Here is a 14,964-nt window from a genome sequence, read left to right as displayed (position 1 = left end):
TCAATGAAGTTGTTTTAAAAATTCATCTAATATTCAGCCATGTTATACTGGAATTCTACTGTACACAGTTCTTCTAAGTACTGTTTTGAATGATACATAAGCAACAGTGATGGTTAATGAGTTTAAACATTTTCTTCCTCCACTATTGGATCAATTTTGTTACAGAAATATTATACTATTAAAAGCAAGATAAATATAATTGAAATAAATAACAAAGACTCGCCATAATATTTATTAAAATTATCATTTATCTTACTAAGAGAATGGACCAAAAAATCACATTTTATAACTCAACCAGTACTATGCTTAAGAAAGAAAAATTATTCCACAGCCTCACTATAATACTATCTCATGGAGCTGCACCACGGCGGAATCCTATCCTATTTCTTGGACATCTCAGGAATTAAAGCCTTGCCACATATGAATTCTTCTCCTCTGCATACAGATTTTAGCTACATTAAATTTTATTATATGATTTTGTATATCAAAGATTTGGGATTTTGAATACAAATGACTGTAGAATGACAAAAGTATACTGGTGCTTTATTTCAGAATATACACAGCCAATGTTAATCATCTTAAGAATAAGATATAAACTACACCTTGAGAAAAGACTTTATTCTTATAACAGAAAAACTTCGTTAATATAAAATTCATAGTGAGGTCATCTTTTTGTACGGAAATTGACTTTAGAGACAATTGTTACCTGCGTAACTTCTCCCTGTGCTCATACACGATGACACAACTGTCCATTTATCGGTTGTTGGGTTATAATATTCTACTGACGCCAAGTTACAGGAACCATCATCCCCTCCGACAACATATAACAGACCATTAACTGCACAAACTCCTTTAAAAAATTACACAGAGAGAAAACAATCATTTAAAAAATTTGGATGAATATGAGTATCACTGTACATGTTTAGTGAGGTAATCCCGAGACACTAATTTCTTTGAAAGGAGGCAAGAAGAGAAAATAGTGAGCATGTAAAGAATTCTTTTTATATTAGGACAGCCAGGCACCATGGCTCAAGCCTGTAATCCCAGCACTTTGGAAGGCCGAGGTGGGCAGATCACTTGAAGTCAGGAGTTCGAGATGAGCTTGGGCAACATGGCGAAACCCCATCTCTACTAAAAATACAAAAATCAGCCAGGCATGGTGGAGTGTGCCTGTGGTCCCAGCTACTCCAAGACGCTGAAGCTGGAGAATCACTTGAACCCAGGTAGGCAGAGGCTGCAGTGAGCCAAGACCACCAAGACCACACCACTGCTCTCCAGCCTGGGCAACAGAGTGAGACTCTGTCTCCAAAAAAAAAAAGAATTCTTTCTATATTAGGAGACTATAATACCACTTCTAAGCTCCCACTGAGTGTCATTTATGCAGTAGTTACTTTATATATGCATTATTCTACTTAATTTTCACAACATTATAGGTTAGAAACTATTTTGACCCTCATTTTATTTTTTTTAAAAAATAAAAAGTCAAAGTCAGCTACTTAGGGAATCTTAAGGAAGAAAATATATGTTAGTAGAAGGTAAAAATATTCTGAATTTTAATTATCACGCTGAATGGTTAGCTATTTTATCTCCCTTGAAAGAGAACAATATTATTTATCTATTAAAATAACTCTTTTCTTTGCAAAAATTCAAAACATCTAGAAAAGTATAAAGAAAAACAGATGACCTCCAACCTTATGTCTCTTAGAATAATGACCATTAAAATTTTGATCTCTACTCTGGCTAACTTTTCTCTATGCATATATACTCAGATACTTTCTTTTTTAACCCCAAAGTAGCTCACACTACACATGCTACTTTATTAAATAACTTACCCACCCTGGCCAACCAAGCTACCTTGGACATTTCCTCAAGTTAATAAATAGAAATGTAATTTTTATGTATGATAGTTTATTTAATCATTTTTTTACTGATGGATATTTAAGTAATTTTGATTTTTTTGCTGTAACCAATGATGTTGCAATGAACAAAGATACCCTGAATAGTGTTTTGAATACTTGAGCAATTTTTCTTAATATAAATTATTAGAAGGAAAACTCCTGAGTCAAATGGTAAATGCCTTTAAAAAGCTATTTCAATGTAATTTTTTAAAAGTACATTTAATATCTTATAAAAAGTTCAGTGCTGCTATGAACTTATACTAGAGGGCATCAAAGAATCCCAAAGAATGCTGCCCAAATCTATAAAACTTTGTAGGAAAAAAACTCATACCATTTTAAAGTTGTTCAAATACTTAAAAGCAAGAACCAAATGCTGCTGCCACACAAGCTCCACACAGTAGTTACATGTGTATGCAACACTCTATTTCAGCCTATTGATGGACAACATAGGACTGTGAGAGAAAAAATGATCTCAAAAATGGCCCTGCTATGATGGAAGGCATGAACAAGGAGACTATATTGTCCTAAAGAGTTTTCCCAATTATATCTACGAGGGGCTCACAGATTAAAGAGCATCCCACTGCAGAAAGGGAGGTTGGTCCATACATCCATTTGAATATATTAGCTATAAATTCAGAAGACATCAATTTTACTAACCCACTAACTCACAACACCAGATTCCTTTTAGGCGATTGGAGCCGAATAACTTTGCCAAAAGGATGCACTTTCTGCAGTGTTTGATGGCTCCAGTTTATTCAGTTTACTTCAACACAATCAAATTCATATTTAGAACCTATTACAGATGTGCTAGGTATTAAAGCTCTATACATAATCATCTAATTCAAATTTATTTCATTTTTACTCCACTCTTGGTGTCATAATTTACCATACTTATGAAAACTTTTGAAATCTGGCTTGTAAGCTGCTTGCTATTTCAAATTTATATGGATGCTTTCACCTCTCCCCATTTAACATTGAATACATGTCCTCCACTCTTTGCCAGCTTAGTTCTTTCTTTCCAATAATTTAGGTGTTTGGATGAGGTTCTTAGCCTAGGTTATTAAAAAGGAAGAGCTGAATAGATCTTATCAGAAGTTTGTTTCAGATTATTAGGAATATGGAATGAGGCTGAGATTTTAAAATACTCTTATGAACTTAAATAATTTTAAAATAGATGCTCAATTGGATTACATTGTATCTTGTAAATTATAGAAGTAAATAATTCAAATTTTGTTATTTGCATAGAAAATAAACATAATTCATTGAGAAGGAAAAACAAACTGAAAAACAATCTTTCAGATTTCTCTCTCTTTCTGATTATCAAATAAACTCAAGTAATGTTGTCTAAATCAAAATATGAAACAACTTTTCAACAGAGACTTATATCTTTTTCCTAAATCCTACCCTTTCCCACACAATTTTTTGAAGAACAGGATAATGATAGCTCTATATATACAAATTATCTCTTTATTCTTCTACCTAAATGAGTGAATTTTGATATGAAAACAATTAACACATATAGAGAAAAAATTAGTCTAACCTTTAAGAAAATATTCATAAAAAGCTCAAATTGCAACTAAATTTCCTAATCCAGGAAGACACATGCACAAATCACCATGGCTTTTCTAACTTAATGTATACTGGAGTCACTTATTCTACTAAGGACCCAAATTTGAGGGTCTTAACATCAAACGAACTGATTACCATATACAACTGACTAGATGACGTGCAAGGCCAAACAGAATTAATTGTAAATTCTGGTCTGCTGCTAACAGTATCTGCAGTTCCACATACTTAGTCTCTCTCTTAGTAATCACACTTCTTTAAAGAGAAACTAAGATGAGCGCTGATGGAAGGGGGGTGTCCAATGGTGTACAGTAAGTTTGAGACTCACCACGAACTTATTTTACACTATGAGAAATGACATGAAGATAATGGCATTTTGAAGAATCCTAGCATTTCCTGAAAGGCTATGTAGCTATCTTGAGTCTATTTCCCATTTGTATTTCCCTTCCTTGATTCTTCTTTTTAAGTGGTTAGTTCCCTAATCTTGCAGTTCTCTACTTTCTTAAAATTATTTGTTGTTGTTGTTGCTTTAGTTTTTCCATTTTTCTGGAAATCCTGAACTGTATTCAGCTAGGGTTACCTTTGCAGACTTCCCCTCTAGCTTTAGATAATCAACTAGCTTTTTAACCTAGTATAAATATGTACTCAACTAGCAAATTTCCTGAGAACTAGGATCTCCAGTATATGATAGATACATAGTAGGCACTAAAATATATCTGTTGTAAGAATGAATGAATTCAAGTATCATTTAAAGGGTCTACTCCTAATTTAATTACTCTCCACATTTATCACCAAAAAGTAGCAGCTAGTAGAAATGATGAGTTTACTGAAGTGTCACAACAACCTGTTATGTTCCAGAGACTATGGCAGGCATTCACTTTATAGGATTATTATGTAAGTTTCTGTCTTTAAAGAGGTCAAAGTCTATCAGGGAACCCAGATCAGTAAAAGAACAATGGAAACACACAGTGATACCAGTGAAACTTAAAATAAAATTCAGCTTAAGTTTCATAACCTTAAACTGACAGATACCTGCATTTCTTCTGCACATGTTCATATCTGCAACCTGTCTCCATGCGTTAGTGGTGGGATCATACACTTCAACACTTTTTCGTACTAAAGGGCCATCATGACCTCCTACAGCATACAATAAATTGTTTAACACACCAACACCTATAAAACACAACCAGCCAAATAGAGGGGCAAAAAGAACAAGAGATTTATATCATATTAGGTTTATTTAAATGACTTGTAACTAAAACTTCTGAAGTTATAATTCATAATAAAAGCAAGCTGATACTATAGCCTACAATTTAAGAAATGGAAATCAATAGAATTGATGATTAAATAAGCATCTCAACAAACTATTATTCTGAAAAAAGAGGCATGTCAAACAGAATAAAAATATTAATAATATGTAGGTGAAACACAGGGAGGGAAAAAGTCCTTTAATGTAATCCTTTTGAAAACAATATCCATAATAAAATAACCCCATATTAAAGCACAAAATTTTAAGAAATATACATGAAAAGACTTGATTATTAAGCAAGTTCCCCAATAAGCACTAAAAACAAAAAACTAAAAGGAGTGCTAACAACGTGAATATATAAATGAAACAGAAATGTCTATGGCACTTAGACATTAAATTTTAAAGTAAAATTACTGTGTAATTACTCCCATTACCTGCACAATTCAAAAGACATTTAGCAGTGCCATTAAAATCAGCATATCATATATTTTCAGATAATGTAAAGTGATGCCACTGAATCATTTTAGTTTAACTATTTTCCATAATTTTTGTGCTTCAATTGCTGAAACAGGTTCACATGTACCTGCTCCGCTCCGCCTGGTGCTCATTTCTGCTATATAGGTCCACTCGTTTGTTGTAGCATTATAGCATTCTACTGTGCTAAGACACTGACGTGATGCGCCATCATAACCTCCTACAGCATAGAGCAAACCTACACATAAAATCACAAAGAAAGCCAAATTTATTAAAAAACAAACAAACAAAAAACACTATTTTTTCAAGCCAGAAAATATTAATATATTTTCCTTCATGGCAGCAGAGTTTCCCCTTAAAGTGCTGCTGATTTTTATGAACTATATTAGGGTCTTGCCTAATGGTGACAGATGGAGTAATCAAATCATATTATGAAGATCTGCAGGGTATAGCTGATGATGTTAATTTTATACTTTCATCAATAATCTGATAAAATAGCACACTCATTATATCTTTAGGCAACACTATTTGATAAGTGAACAACATCCTGTAAAACAGAATTAAATAACAAAGTTATCCTAGGAAATCGGAAAAAAGGTTAAATCAAAAATTAATATCAGAATGCAATGCAATATTACTTGGCATTAAAAAGGCATGAAGTACTAATAAATGCCTCAGTATAAATAAACAAATCTTGAAAACATCACCCTAAGCTAAAGAAGTGAGTCACCAAAGATCACATACTGTATGACTAAAATGTTCAGAAGAGGCAAATCTCCAAGTGATAGAAAGTAGACTAGCAGTTGCTGAAGGTTGGGTAAGATATGAGTAAGAGCTAAGGGAAGCAGAATTGCTTTTAGAGGATAATAAAAATGTTTTAAAATGAATTGCAGTGATGGATGCACAATGAACTGTATACATGAAATGGGTGAATTGTATTGTACGTGGATTATATCACAATAAAGCTGTTTTTTTCTAAGTGCAGAGATTACACCTACGATGAGGAGGGGGTGGAAACTTGCAAATTTGCCCAAGTCAATTAAAAAAAAAAAACAAAAAATAATACTTGGAGCCTTCCTTAACTTTTGTTGGGAGACAAAGTAGGATATAAATAAATAACTGTGGCAATCCATCCCTTAACAGCCAGATATAAAATTACACATTTATGTCACCTGAATTGTTCCCCAAAAGAACTGTTAAAATCAGTTGACAGTCTTATATAGCAGCAGTCCCCAAACCGCAGGCCATGGACCGGTACCTGTCTGGAACCTGTTAGGAACCAGGCTGCACAACAGGAGGTGAGCAGCAGGTGAGCAAGTATTACAGCTGAGCTCTACTTCCTGTCAGATAAGCAGTGGCATTAGATTCTCACAGAAGTGTGAACCCTATCTTGAAATGCACATTTGAGGGACCTAGGTTGTGCACTCCTTATGACACTCTAATGCCTGATGATCTGAGGTGGGAACAGTTTCATCCCAAAACCATCCCCCCAACCCACCCCTGTCCATGGAAAAATTGTCTTCCACAAAACCAGTCCCTAGTGCCAAAAAGGTTGGGGACTGCTGTTATATAAGTCAAACACACATGTGTTATATAAGTCAAACACACACAGTTATATAAGTCAAACACATACACACACACACACACAGAAAGGAGGAGGGATAAGGGGAGGGGGATAGAGAGGGAGAGAAAAGGCCTTCTATAGGTTGATTTATATAGAGAAGCTAATTTTAAAAAGAGGATAACTGAAATTTTACAGTAATTATGACTTTTCTTTTTAAAATGATAATTAGCTTGCCCATTCAGAAAACTAAAGTTGAAATTACTGGAAGAACCACTCTCAAGGATCAAAAAGCCATATGTACCTGAAAGAACTGCCAACACCTACCTCCAACAACACCCACACCAACACTGCTCCTCCTTGTATTCATGGGAGCTACATGAAACCACTCATTAGACTTTATGTTGTATGCTTCCACAGATGACAAACCTATAATAAAGCAAAACAGTCTTCATTTCCTTCTCTAGAAAAAGTCAATACTTCATATATATGGAAAAATACTTCAGGTATGTTACACTGGGCTAAAATTAAGAGAAGAAAATGGTGGAATGTAAACACAGCAATTACATGAAAAACAGGCACAGCTTGTTTTCCAGAAGGCTCCTACCTAAGCTACTGACATTTATAAGCTTTTAAAACTTGATGACTGATACTGATGCATGAGAAAGAAAATTTATATACTCAGCACTCATATCATTTAAGGAAATTCTTGATAAAATTTTAAACTTATCTTTAAATACCAGTTAAAACCTCACATGTTGTAATCCCAGCACTTTGGGAGGTCTAGGCGGGCAGATCACGAGGTCAGGAGATTGAGACCATCCTGGCTAACATGGTGAAACCCCGTCTCTACTGAAAAATACAAAAAAAATTAGCCGGGTGTGGTGGTAGGCACCTGTAGTCCCAGCTACTTGGGAGGCTGAGGCAGGAGAATGGCGTGAACCCGGGAGGTGGAGCTTGCAGTGAGCCGAGACTGCGCCACTGCACTCCAGCCTGGGCAATGGAGCGAGACTCCATCTCAAAAAAAAAAAAAACACAAAAAACCTCACATGTGCCCTAATGCTGCCACAATTTATTCCATAAACATGACTACTACGTTAATTTTAGCAGCAATGTAGAAGAGATGAAAAGGAAATTACCTGTACTCCCATCAAAGCCTCCCACAGCGTATAACAATCCATTTAACACAGCAGCTCCCAAAGTGCTTCTCCGGTCTCTCATGTTAGCAACGCTGGTCCACTGGTCCTTCACAGGGTCGTAGGAATCTACAGTGCGAACTCTTAATGAGCCATTAAAGCCACCAACAGCAAAAACAAGTCCAGCCATGTAGACCATACCTGCAAAAGGAGTACAGCATTTAATGATCAACATGCAACTCAACTACCACCAATATCCAAAGATTGCTTTCTGATAAGTCTATAGCTGTTGTCAGAACATGCTACTCTTAGGAGGAGCCTGATTAAATAAATCCTTGAAAATGCTATTCATTTGCAAGAACATCCAATTACTAAATTGTCTTTCTTTCTAAGATTATTATTATTTATTTATTTCTTTATTTTGAGACAGAGTCTCACTCTGTCGCCCAGGCTGGAGTGCAGTGGCGCCATCTCGGCTCACTGCAAGCTCAGCCTCCTGGGTTCACGCCACTCTCCTGCCTCAGCCTCCTGAGTAGCTGGGACTACAGGCGCCTGCCACCACGCCCGACTAATTTTTTGTATTTTTAATAGAGACGGGGTTTCACTCTGGTCTCGATCTCCTGACCTCGTGATCCGCCCGCCTTGGCCTCCCAAAGTGCTGGGATTACAGGCGTGAGCCACTGCACCTGGCCTTCTTTCTAAGGTTATTAAAAAATGCAATGGCACAGCCTAAAGTACCATGTTGACTCTTGGTTTTTTTAAATATCAATTTACAAGCTTAAATAATGAGCCATTATTTTCCAACTACTTGAACCTGTACTCACTTCCCATAGCTTTCAATTTTGGATCTTCTAGTGGATATTCTTAGAATGAAACTCTACACGCTTATAATTTATTTGCATAACGTATTCCTAGTTTATCATGTTAGTGGGCTAAATCAGGGGTCGGCAAATTTACAGCCTACAGGCTAAATTTGGTCCACCGAACTATTTCTGTAGAACCCATAAGCTAAGCATGGTTTTTATATTTTTAAATAGCTGAAAAACAACTAAAAGAAGAATAATATTTCATGACATGTAAAAAGCTACATGAAATTCAAATTTCACCATCCATAAATATAGTTTTATTGGAACACTGCCACACCCATTCACTTACATATGGCTGGTTTTGCACTATAGCAGTAGATAAGAAGCTGTGACAGAGACCATATAACCACAAAGCCTAAAATACTTACTCTCTGGTCCTTCAAGAGAAAGTCTGCTGATCCTTGGGCTAAAGAGATATTACGGAATCAGTGAATGGAGAAACTGGACTGCTAGACTCAGGTTTCAACCATCTTTTCACTTTTCTCAACTTTTTTCATGCTGCTGTCCTAATCGGACAGGCTCCTATCACCATCCACTCTGTTCTCTTTAACTCTGAATCCTCAGTTAAAGTTCCACATTCTCTATGATGCCTTCCCTGTCCACTTTAGCCTAAAAGGGATTACGTCCAGCTCCTGAACCCTAGAGCAAATAACATCTATATCGTGTACTTGAGTTTAATAAATGTACCGTCTATAATATAATTACTTTAAATTGTTCAAATTTTTATTGTTCTTAGTTCTATAATGTTTATGTCCCTCTGCCAGCCTGAGGGCAGGCAATGTGGCTCACAGTTCTCTGAATCCCTGTAGGGAGAACTGGAATCACCAGATATGTTTGACGAGCTCAATGTTTTGCAGATGTTATCAGGCAAGAGATGCACCTCTACCCCTTATTGTCTTACCCTCTAGTGCTTTATTCCCCCACCCCTGTAAAAATACACGGAAACGCAGTCCTCCATATAGCAACAAGACATTTCCAGTTCAGACGAAGTTGCCTGTTTTGGCCCCCTGCTAGCACAGAATTTAACAGACCTCCTAAGAGGGCCTGGAGACTCGTGAGCAGCAACATAGCAGGCAGCATGTTTCAGCATGAAACGATCCTGTATCCCAAAATCATAACTAACTCCAGGGAATGTTCATTGTGGGAATTTTGCCCATTGCAATTTTCATTTTCCTTTCTCTACCCACAAAATAACACTACAAATATGCCATCTCTTAGAAGTAATGTAGCATGCTTACCAAGTTTTAGAGAATTTTAGGTCACAGAGAAGAAGAAAATAAATGAATCAATCTATGAAGTGCCCCCCACCAAAGGCTCTGGGTCTAGAGAAGGGACTGAACTAAAGTATGATAACCTCCCAAAGTTATCAGGAAACTGAAGTGCCCAGAAGTTTAATTACACAGTTTATTAAAATTTGGCCAAGTTTACACAGTTAAGGACATTGGCTCTAATCTGAAGGAGGGAGAGGGAAGAGGGCATGATGAAGATAAAATTTATTCATAGTTACCCAATAAGTAAATAATACATTTTGCAATAAAATGAGTCAAATGACTTATGGCCCCAATGAAAAGGGAACTGTATTAGGAATCAGATATGAATCAAGAAACCAGTTAGTAAATGGCAAACAAGACTCCACTTCCAATAGTAACGATAAAGATAAAATACCTGAAAATAAACTTGCCAAGAAACACAGAGAACTATTGGAAGAAAACATTAAAAATCTACTGAAGGATATAAAAGAAGACAGGAGTCCTATCACTAGTTTCATAACATAGTAAAACATATTATAAAGCTCAGTAACTAAAATTGGCTTTGTCTTGATGCATGAATAGGGAAGACAAATCAATGGAAGAGAACAGAAAATTTAGAATAAAACCAAGTAAATGTGGAAATTTAATACATGATAAAGGCAGCATTTCATCAAATGAATGGAGACAGATAAGTCAATAAGGGGTATTTGGACAACTGACTAGCCATTAAAAACCAAAATCTATACCTTACATCTTAGACTAAAATACAGCCCAGAAATCTTAAGATATATATATTTATAAATAAAACTGTGAAGGTACTAGAACGACAAATGTTTTTAAAATATAATTTTGTCATAGGGTAGAAACCTGGCAGATACCACCTTAACCAAGAGAACAAGGTTACCCTCACAAAAAATAATCATACTAAGTCAATTTAACCATGGAAAAATATCAGACAAATCCAACTTGAGAGACATTCTTCAAAATATCTGACCAGTCCTCTTCAAAGAATCAAGGGCATAAAAGATAAGAAAAGACTCTGGGACTATTTCAGATAAGAAGATATGACAACTAAATGCAAAGCAGGATCCTGGAACAGCATAAGGGAATTAACGGAAAAATGGTAAATATGAATGAAGTCTGTATTTCAGTTAATATTACTATGCCAATGCTAATTTCTAGTTTCCATAACTGTATCACAGTAAGATATTAATATTGGGGAAAGAATATACCAGAATTCTTTGTTCTATCTTTGCAACTCTTCTGTAAGTAAAATTATTTCAACATAAAGTTTTTTTGTTTTTTTTGTTTGTTTGTTTTTTGAGACGGAGTCTCACTCTACTGCCCAGGCTGGAGTGCAGTGGCAAGGTCTTGGCTCACTGCAACCTCCGCCTCCCAGGTTCAAGCGATTCTCCTGCTTCAGCCTCCTGAGTAGCTGGTATTACAGGTGCCTGCCACCACACCCAGCTAGTTTTTGTATTTTTAGTATAGAGAAGGGGTTTCACTATGTTGGCCAGGCTGGTCTCGAACTTCTGACCTTGTGATCCACCCGCCTTGGCCTCCCAAAGCGCTGGGATTACAGGCATGACCCACTGCGCCCGGCCCAACATAAAGTTTTTTAAAAATATGTTTGTGTGTGTATACACACACTCACACACACATATAGATAATTTTGGCATATGGCTTTCTATGCAAGAAACAAATTTTTAAGTCCAGAGACAAAAAACTTTGGTATACAGGACTACATTAAAAGATAAAGTTTTTACATGGCAAAAATAGCACAAAGTCAAAAGATAAAAGATTAATACAAATAAATATTCACACTACATATCACAGACAAAAAGGCTACTTTCCTTAACTGTATCTGTGACATCAATAAAACTATTAAAATGGCAAAAATCATGAACTGACAATTCAGAGAGAAAGATATTTAACTTTCCTCATAATTACATAAGTACAAATTAAGACATTTTTCACCCACCAGATTGGCAAAGCTCAAAACATTTAATTACAAAGTGCTGTCAGGAGTTTAGGGAAACCGGCACCTTCATATTTTACTGTTAGTGGGAGTAATAACTGACATATCCTTTTAGGACATCCTTTGAATCAGTAAGTCTAGTTTTAGAGTTTTATCCTGCCAAAATATATTAGCATATGTACGCAATGATGTAGGTATAAGAGATTTGTTGTAGCATTGTTTATAACATTAAGATTAAAAACATTTTTAATGCTCTATTAAAGACTAGTAAAAACTATGTCCAGACCAAAATAAAACACTAGACAGCTCTTATTGAATGAGGTAACTCAAGATATGCTGATATGTAACAATCTCCAAGATGTATTGTTAAAGTGCTACCATCATAGAAATGTTCCATTACATACAGAACTCATTTCGCTATGGGAGACAGAAATTATGGATCCAAGTTTAAGTCCCAGGAAAAATCCCGAGTTTGTATAATAACTGCTTCTTTTGATCACCGCTTTGGCTAAATGAAAGTCTATTTCAACAAATGTTTGTAAAACAGATGCCTTGAAGAAGGCAATTATGCCTTATAACTGAGGGACTTAACAGTACCTTATAGCTGAGGGAATTTCCTAGAACTAAGGGTCCCAACCTAAAGAATTCCCCTCTCAACACTTCAGGCAAATGTAACTAGGAAATATCCGGCAAATTACTAGCTCCTCCACCTTACACTAAACAATCAGAAAGATATGTAAAGGTGGAGACAGAGTAGCTATCCCATCAATGTCTTGAGAGGCATATGAGGCCCCTGAATTACTGTTCAACTACATGGCTATTTTACTCAAAGCTTTTTTGATATAGATTTTTCTAATTAACAAAATAAGAACTAAAAAAGAAGCCCCCAACGACCCAGGAGTAGAGAATTGACCATGATGCTTACCTGCCCTGCACCTCCTGGAAGGCAACTCTGCTACTTGGTGCCACCTTTCTTCTTTAAAGTCATAGCATTCCACACTCCGGATAGCCTTTGGTGCTTGGCCCCCAACCACCACCATCAACTGCAAGGGCAGAAATGTAAGCACTTGAACAAATGACTATTACATATTCAGGATTTAAAATGTCCTACAAAGACACTGGTGTGGGAAGTGTTAGGATGAAGATGATAAGGTGAGCTGGCGAATACAAACATCTAACCATCTAATCAACATTTCATAAACATCAACAAAGGGGGCACGTGTTAAAATTACAATTCTATCATCCAGCACATTTAGTCAAAAATAAGGACTTCAGAAACTAAGTTTCTGATCCTTCAAGCAAAAGCAGTTATTTAAGCCAAAAAACAGCAGGTAGTCATTACTGGCAAGGCTGCAGTATGTCATAGGGCTTGCTATAAACTAGATCCTAGTTTTGCAATGACCAGGCATTAGAACTCCACAATCCAGGAGAGAAGATAGAAATGAAACATATGTTACTGGGTAAGTGAAGTGAAAAGGACAGTAAGTATTAAAAGAAAGATGGAAGAAGGAAAAAAAATATTGAAAAAGGAGGAGTAATTGAACTGGAGCTCACAAGAGTACAGATTCCCGAATCTCCAGTAGAGACCTTTCCTGATGCCCCACAAATAAAACAACCTAACAGGACAGGTAATGGAGATGCTGGATATCATAATGAACAAATACATAATAGGCTACTTTTGAGAATAAATGAGGTCTATAAGTTCCCTCAACTCAATCCAACAACTATTTACTAAATGCCTACCGTCTATATGTGTCCAGAACTATGTTAGGTGTTATACATAAGAAATATAAGACATGGTCTCTACCCTTCAAGACTTGATAGATCTCACTAAGGAGACAAGACTTATGAAGTAACTCAAGAACAATACACAATTACATATGATCGAAAAATTATGTGATTAGTATAGACGTAACTGCTACTGCTGATCAGAAAATGAAAAGCTGCTGTAATTTAGTGAAAGCTTCCTGGAACCTGATCTATGGTCTTGCTAAATGGATAGAATTTAGAAATCAATGTGTCTGTCTTTTACTGAGTATACACAGACACTCTCGGGCAACAGTGAAAATACAGCCGTCAAATCAGAATAATGTAAACATTAATGATGTCTCAAATGGAAAACTGTAAAGAATGGCAAGGACCTTCAGGAAAAGATGAGATAATGATTGGAAAAACAGATGTTAGAAAGAAACAAAAAATAAAAACAAACAATATGGAGTAACTCATATACACAAAAAGAGGAGATTTGCAACCTTGACTAGGCAATGACCTATCTGTACTTAGAATTAAAGAAAGATGGGTACACAGCAAAAAATGATTGCTGAATCAGAGAGAAAATCCCAAGTTTCCAAAAAGAAGCCCATCTTAGTTTTTAGTAACTGGAGAGCAGAATGAATTTTAAGTCTTAAAAGAAGACTGAACATAAACCAACTACGTAATTTTTTTCAGGCCTGTTACTCTTCTTGGCCGGGTGTGCTGGCTCACGTCTGTAATCCCAGCACTTTGGGAGGCTGAAGCGGACAGATCATGAGCTCAGGAGTTCAAGACCAGCCTGGTTAACAGCAAGGCCCCTTTCTCCACAAAAAATAACAAAAACTAAAAATTGGCCGGGCATGGTGGTGCACACCTGTAATCCCAGCTACTGGGGAAGCTGAGGCAAGGGAATCACTTGAACCCAGGAGGTGGAAGTTGCAGTGAGCCGAGATTGCACCATTACACTTCAGCCTGGGCAACAGAGTGAGACTCTGTCTTACAAACAAACAAACAGACAACATTTTGGTTGGCCAGGCACGGTGGCTCACTCCTGTAATCCCAGCACTTTGGGAGGCCAGTGCGGGTGGATCGCTTGAGATCAGGAGTTCGAGACCAGCCTGGCCCAGGTGGTGAAACCCCATCTCTACCAAAAATATTAGCCAGGCATGATAGTGCACGCCTGTAATCCCAGCCACTCGGGAGGCTGAGGCATGAGAATTGCTTGAACCTGGGA

The 14,964-nt window shown here is 36.5% G+C and overlaps 1 protein-coding gene across 3 annotated transcripts in view; it reads right to left on the bottom strand.

The window, feature by feature from the left end:
* The window catches only part of KLHL2 (kelch like family member 2), a 113,300-nt gene that overhangs the window by 4,463 nt on the left and 93,873 nt on the right, over positions 1-14,964 (bottom strand). For all 3 annotated transcript variants that reach the window (XR_009212941.1, XM_032148818.2, XM_058436861.1), the window contains 6 exons: positions 12,904-13,021; positions 7,888-8,085; positions 7,076-7,177; positions 5,297-5,425; positions 4,497-4,637; positions 707-850 (listed from right to left, as the gene is read on the bottom strand). Coding sequence is in view for 2 of the 3 variants with exons in the window: in XM_032148818.2 (XP_032004709.1) it covers positions 707-850; positions 4,497-4,637; positions 5,297-5,425; positions 7,076-7,177; positions 7,888-8,085; positions 12,904-13,021 (832 nt within the window). In the remaining variant the exon portion in view is untranslated. The remainder of the gene's footprint in view (positions 1-706; positions 851-4,496; positions 4,638-5,296; positions 5,426-7,075; positions 7,178-7,887; positions 8,086-12,903; positions 13,022-14,964) is intronic.

This window comes from Hylobates moloch, unplaced genomic scaffold (genome assembly GCF_009828535.3).
Source record: "Hylobates moloch isolate HMO894 unplaced genomic scaffold, HMol_V3 SCAFFOLD_3, whole genome shotgun sequence".
NCBI classification, from domain to species: Eukaryota; Metazoa; Chordata; class Mammalia; order Primates; family Hylobatidae; genus Hylobates; species Hylobates moloch.
The sequence above is the reverse complement of the archived record's forward strand: the minus strand, read 5'-3'. Positions and strand labels throughout refer to the sequence as shown.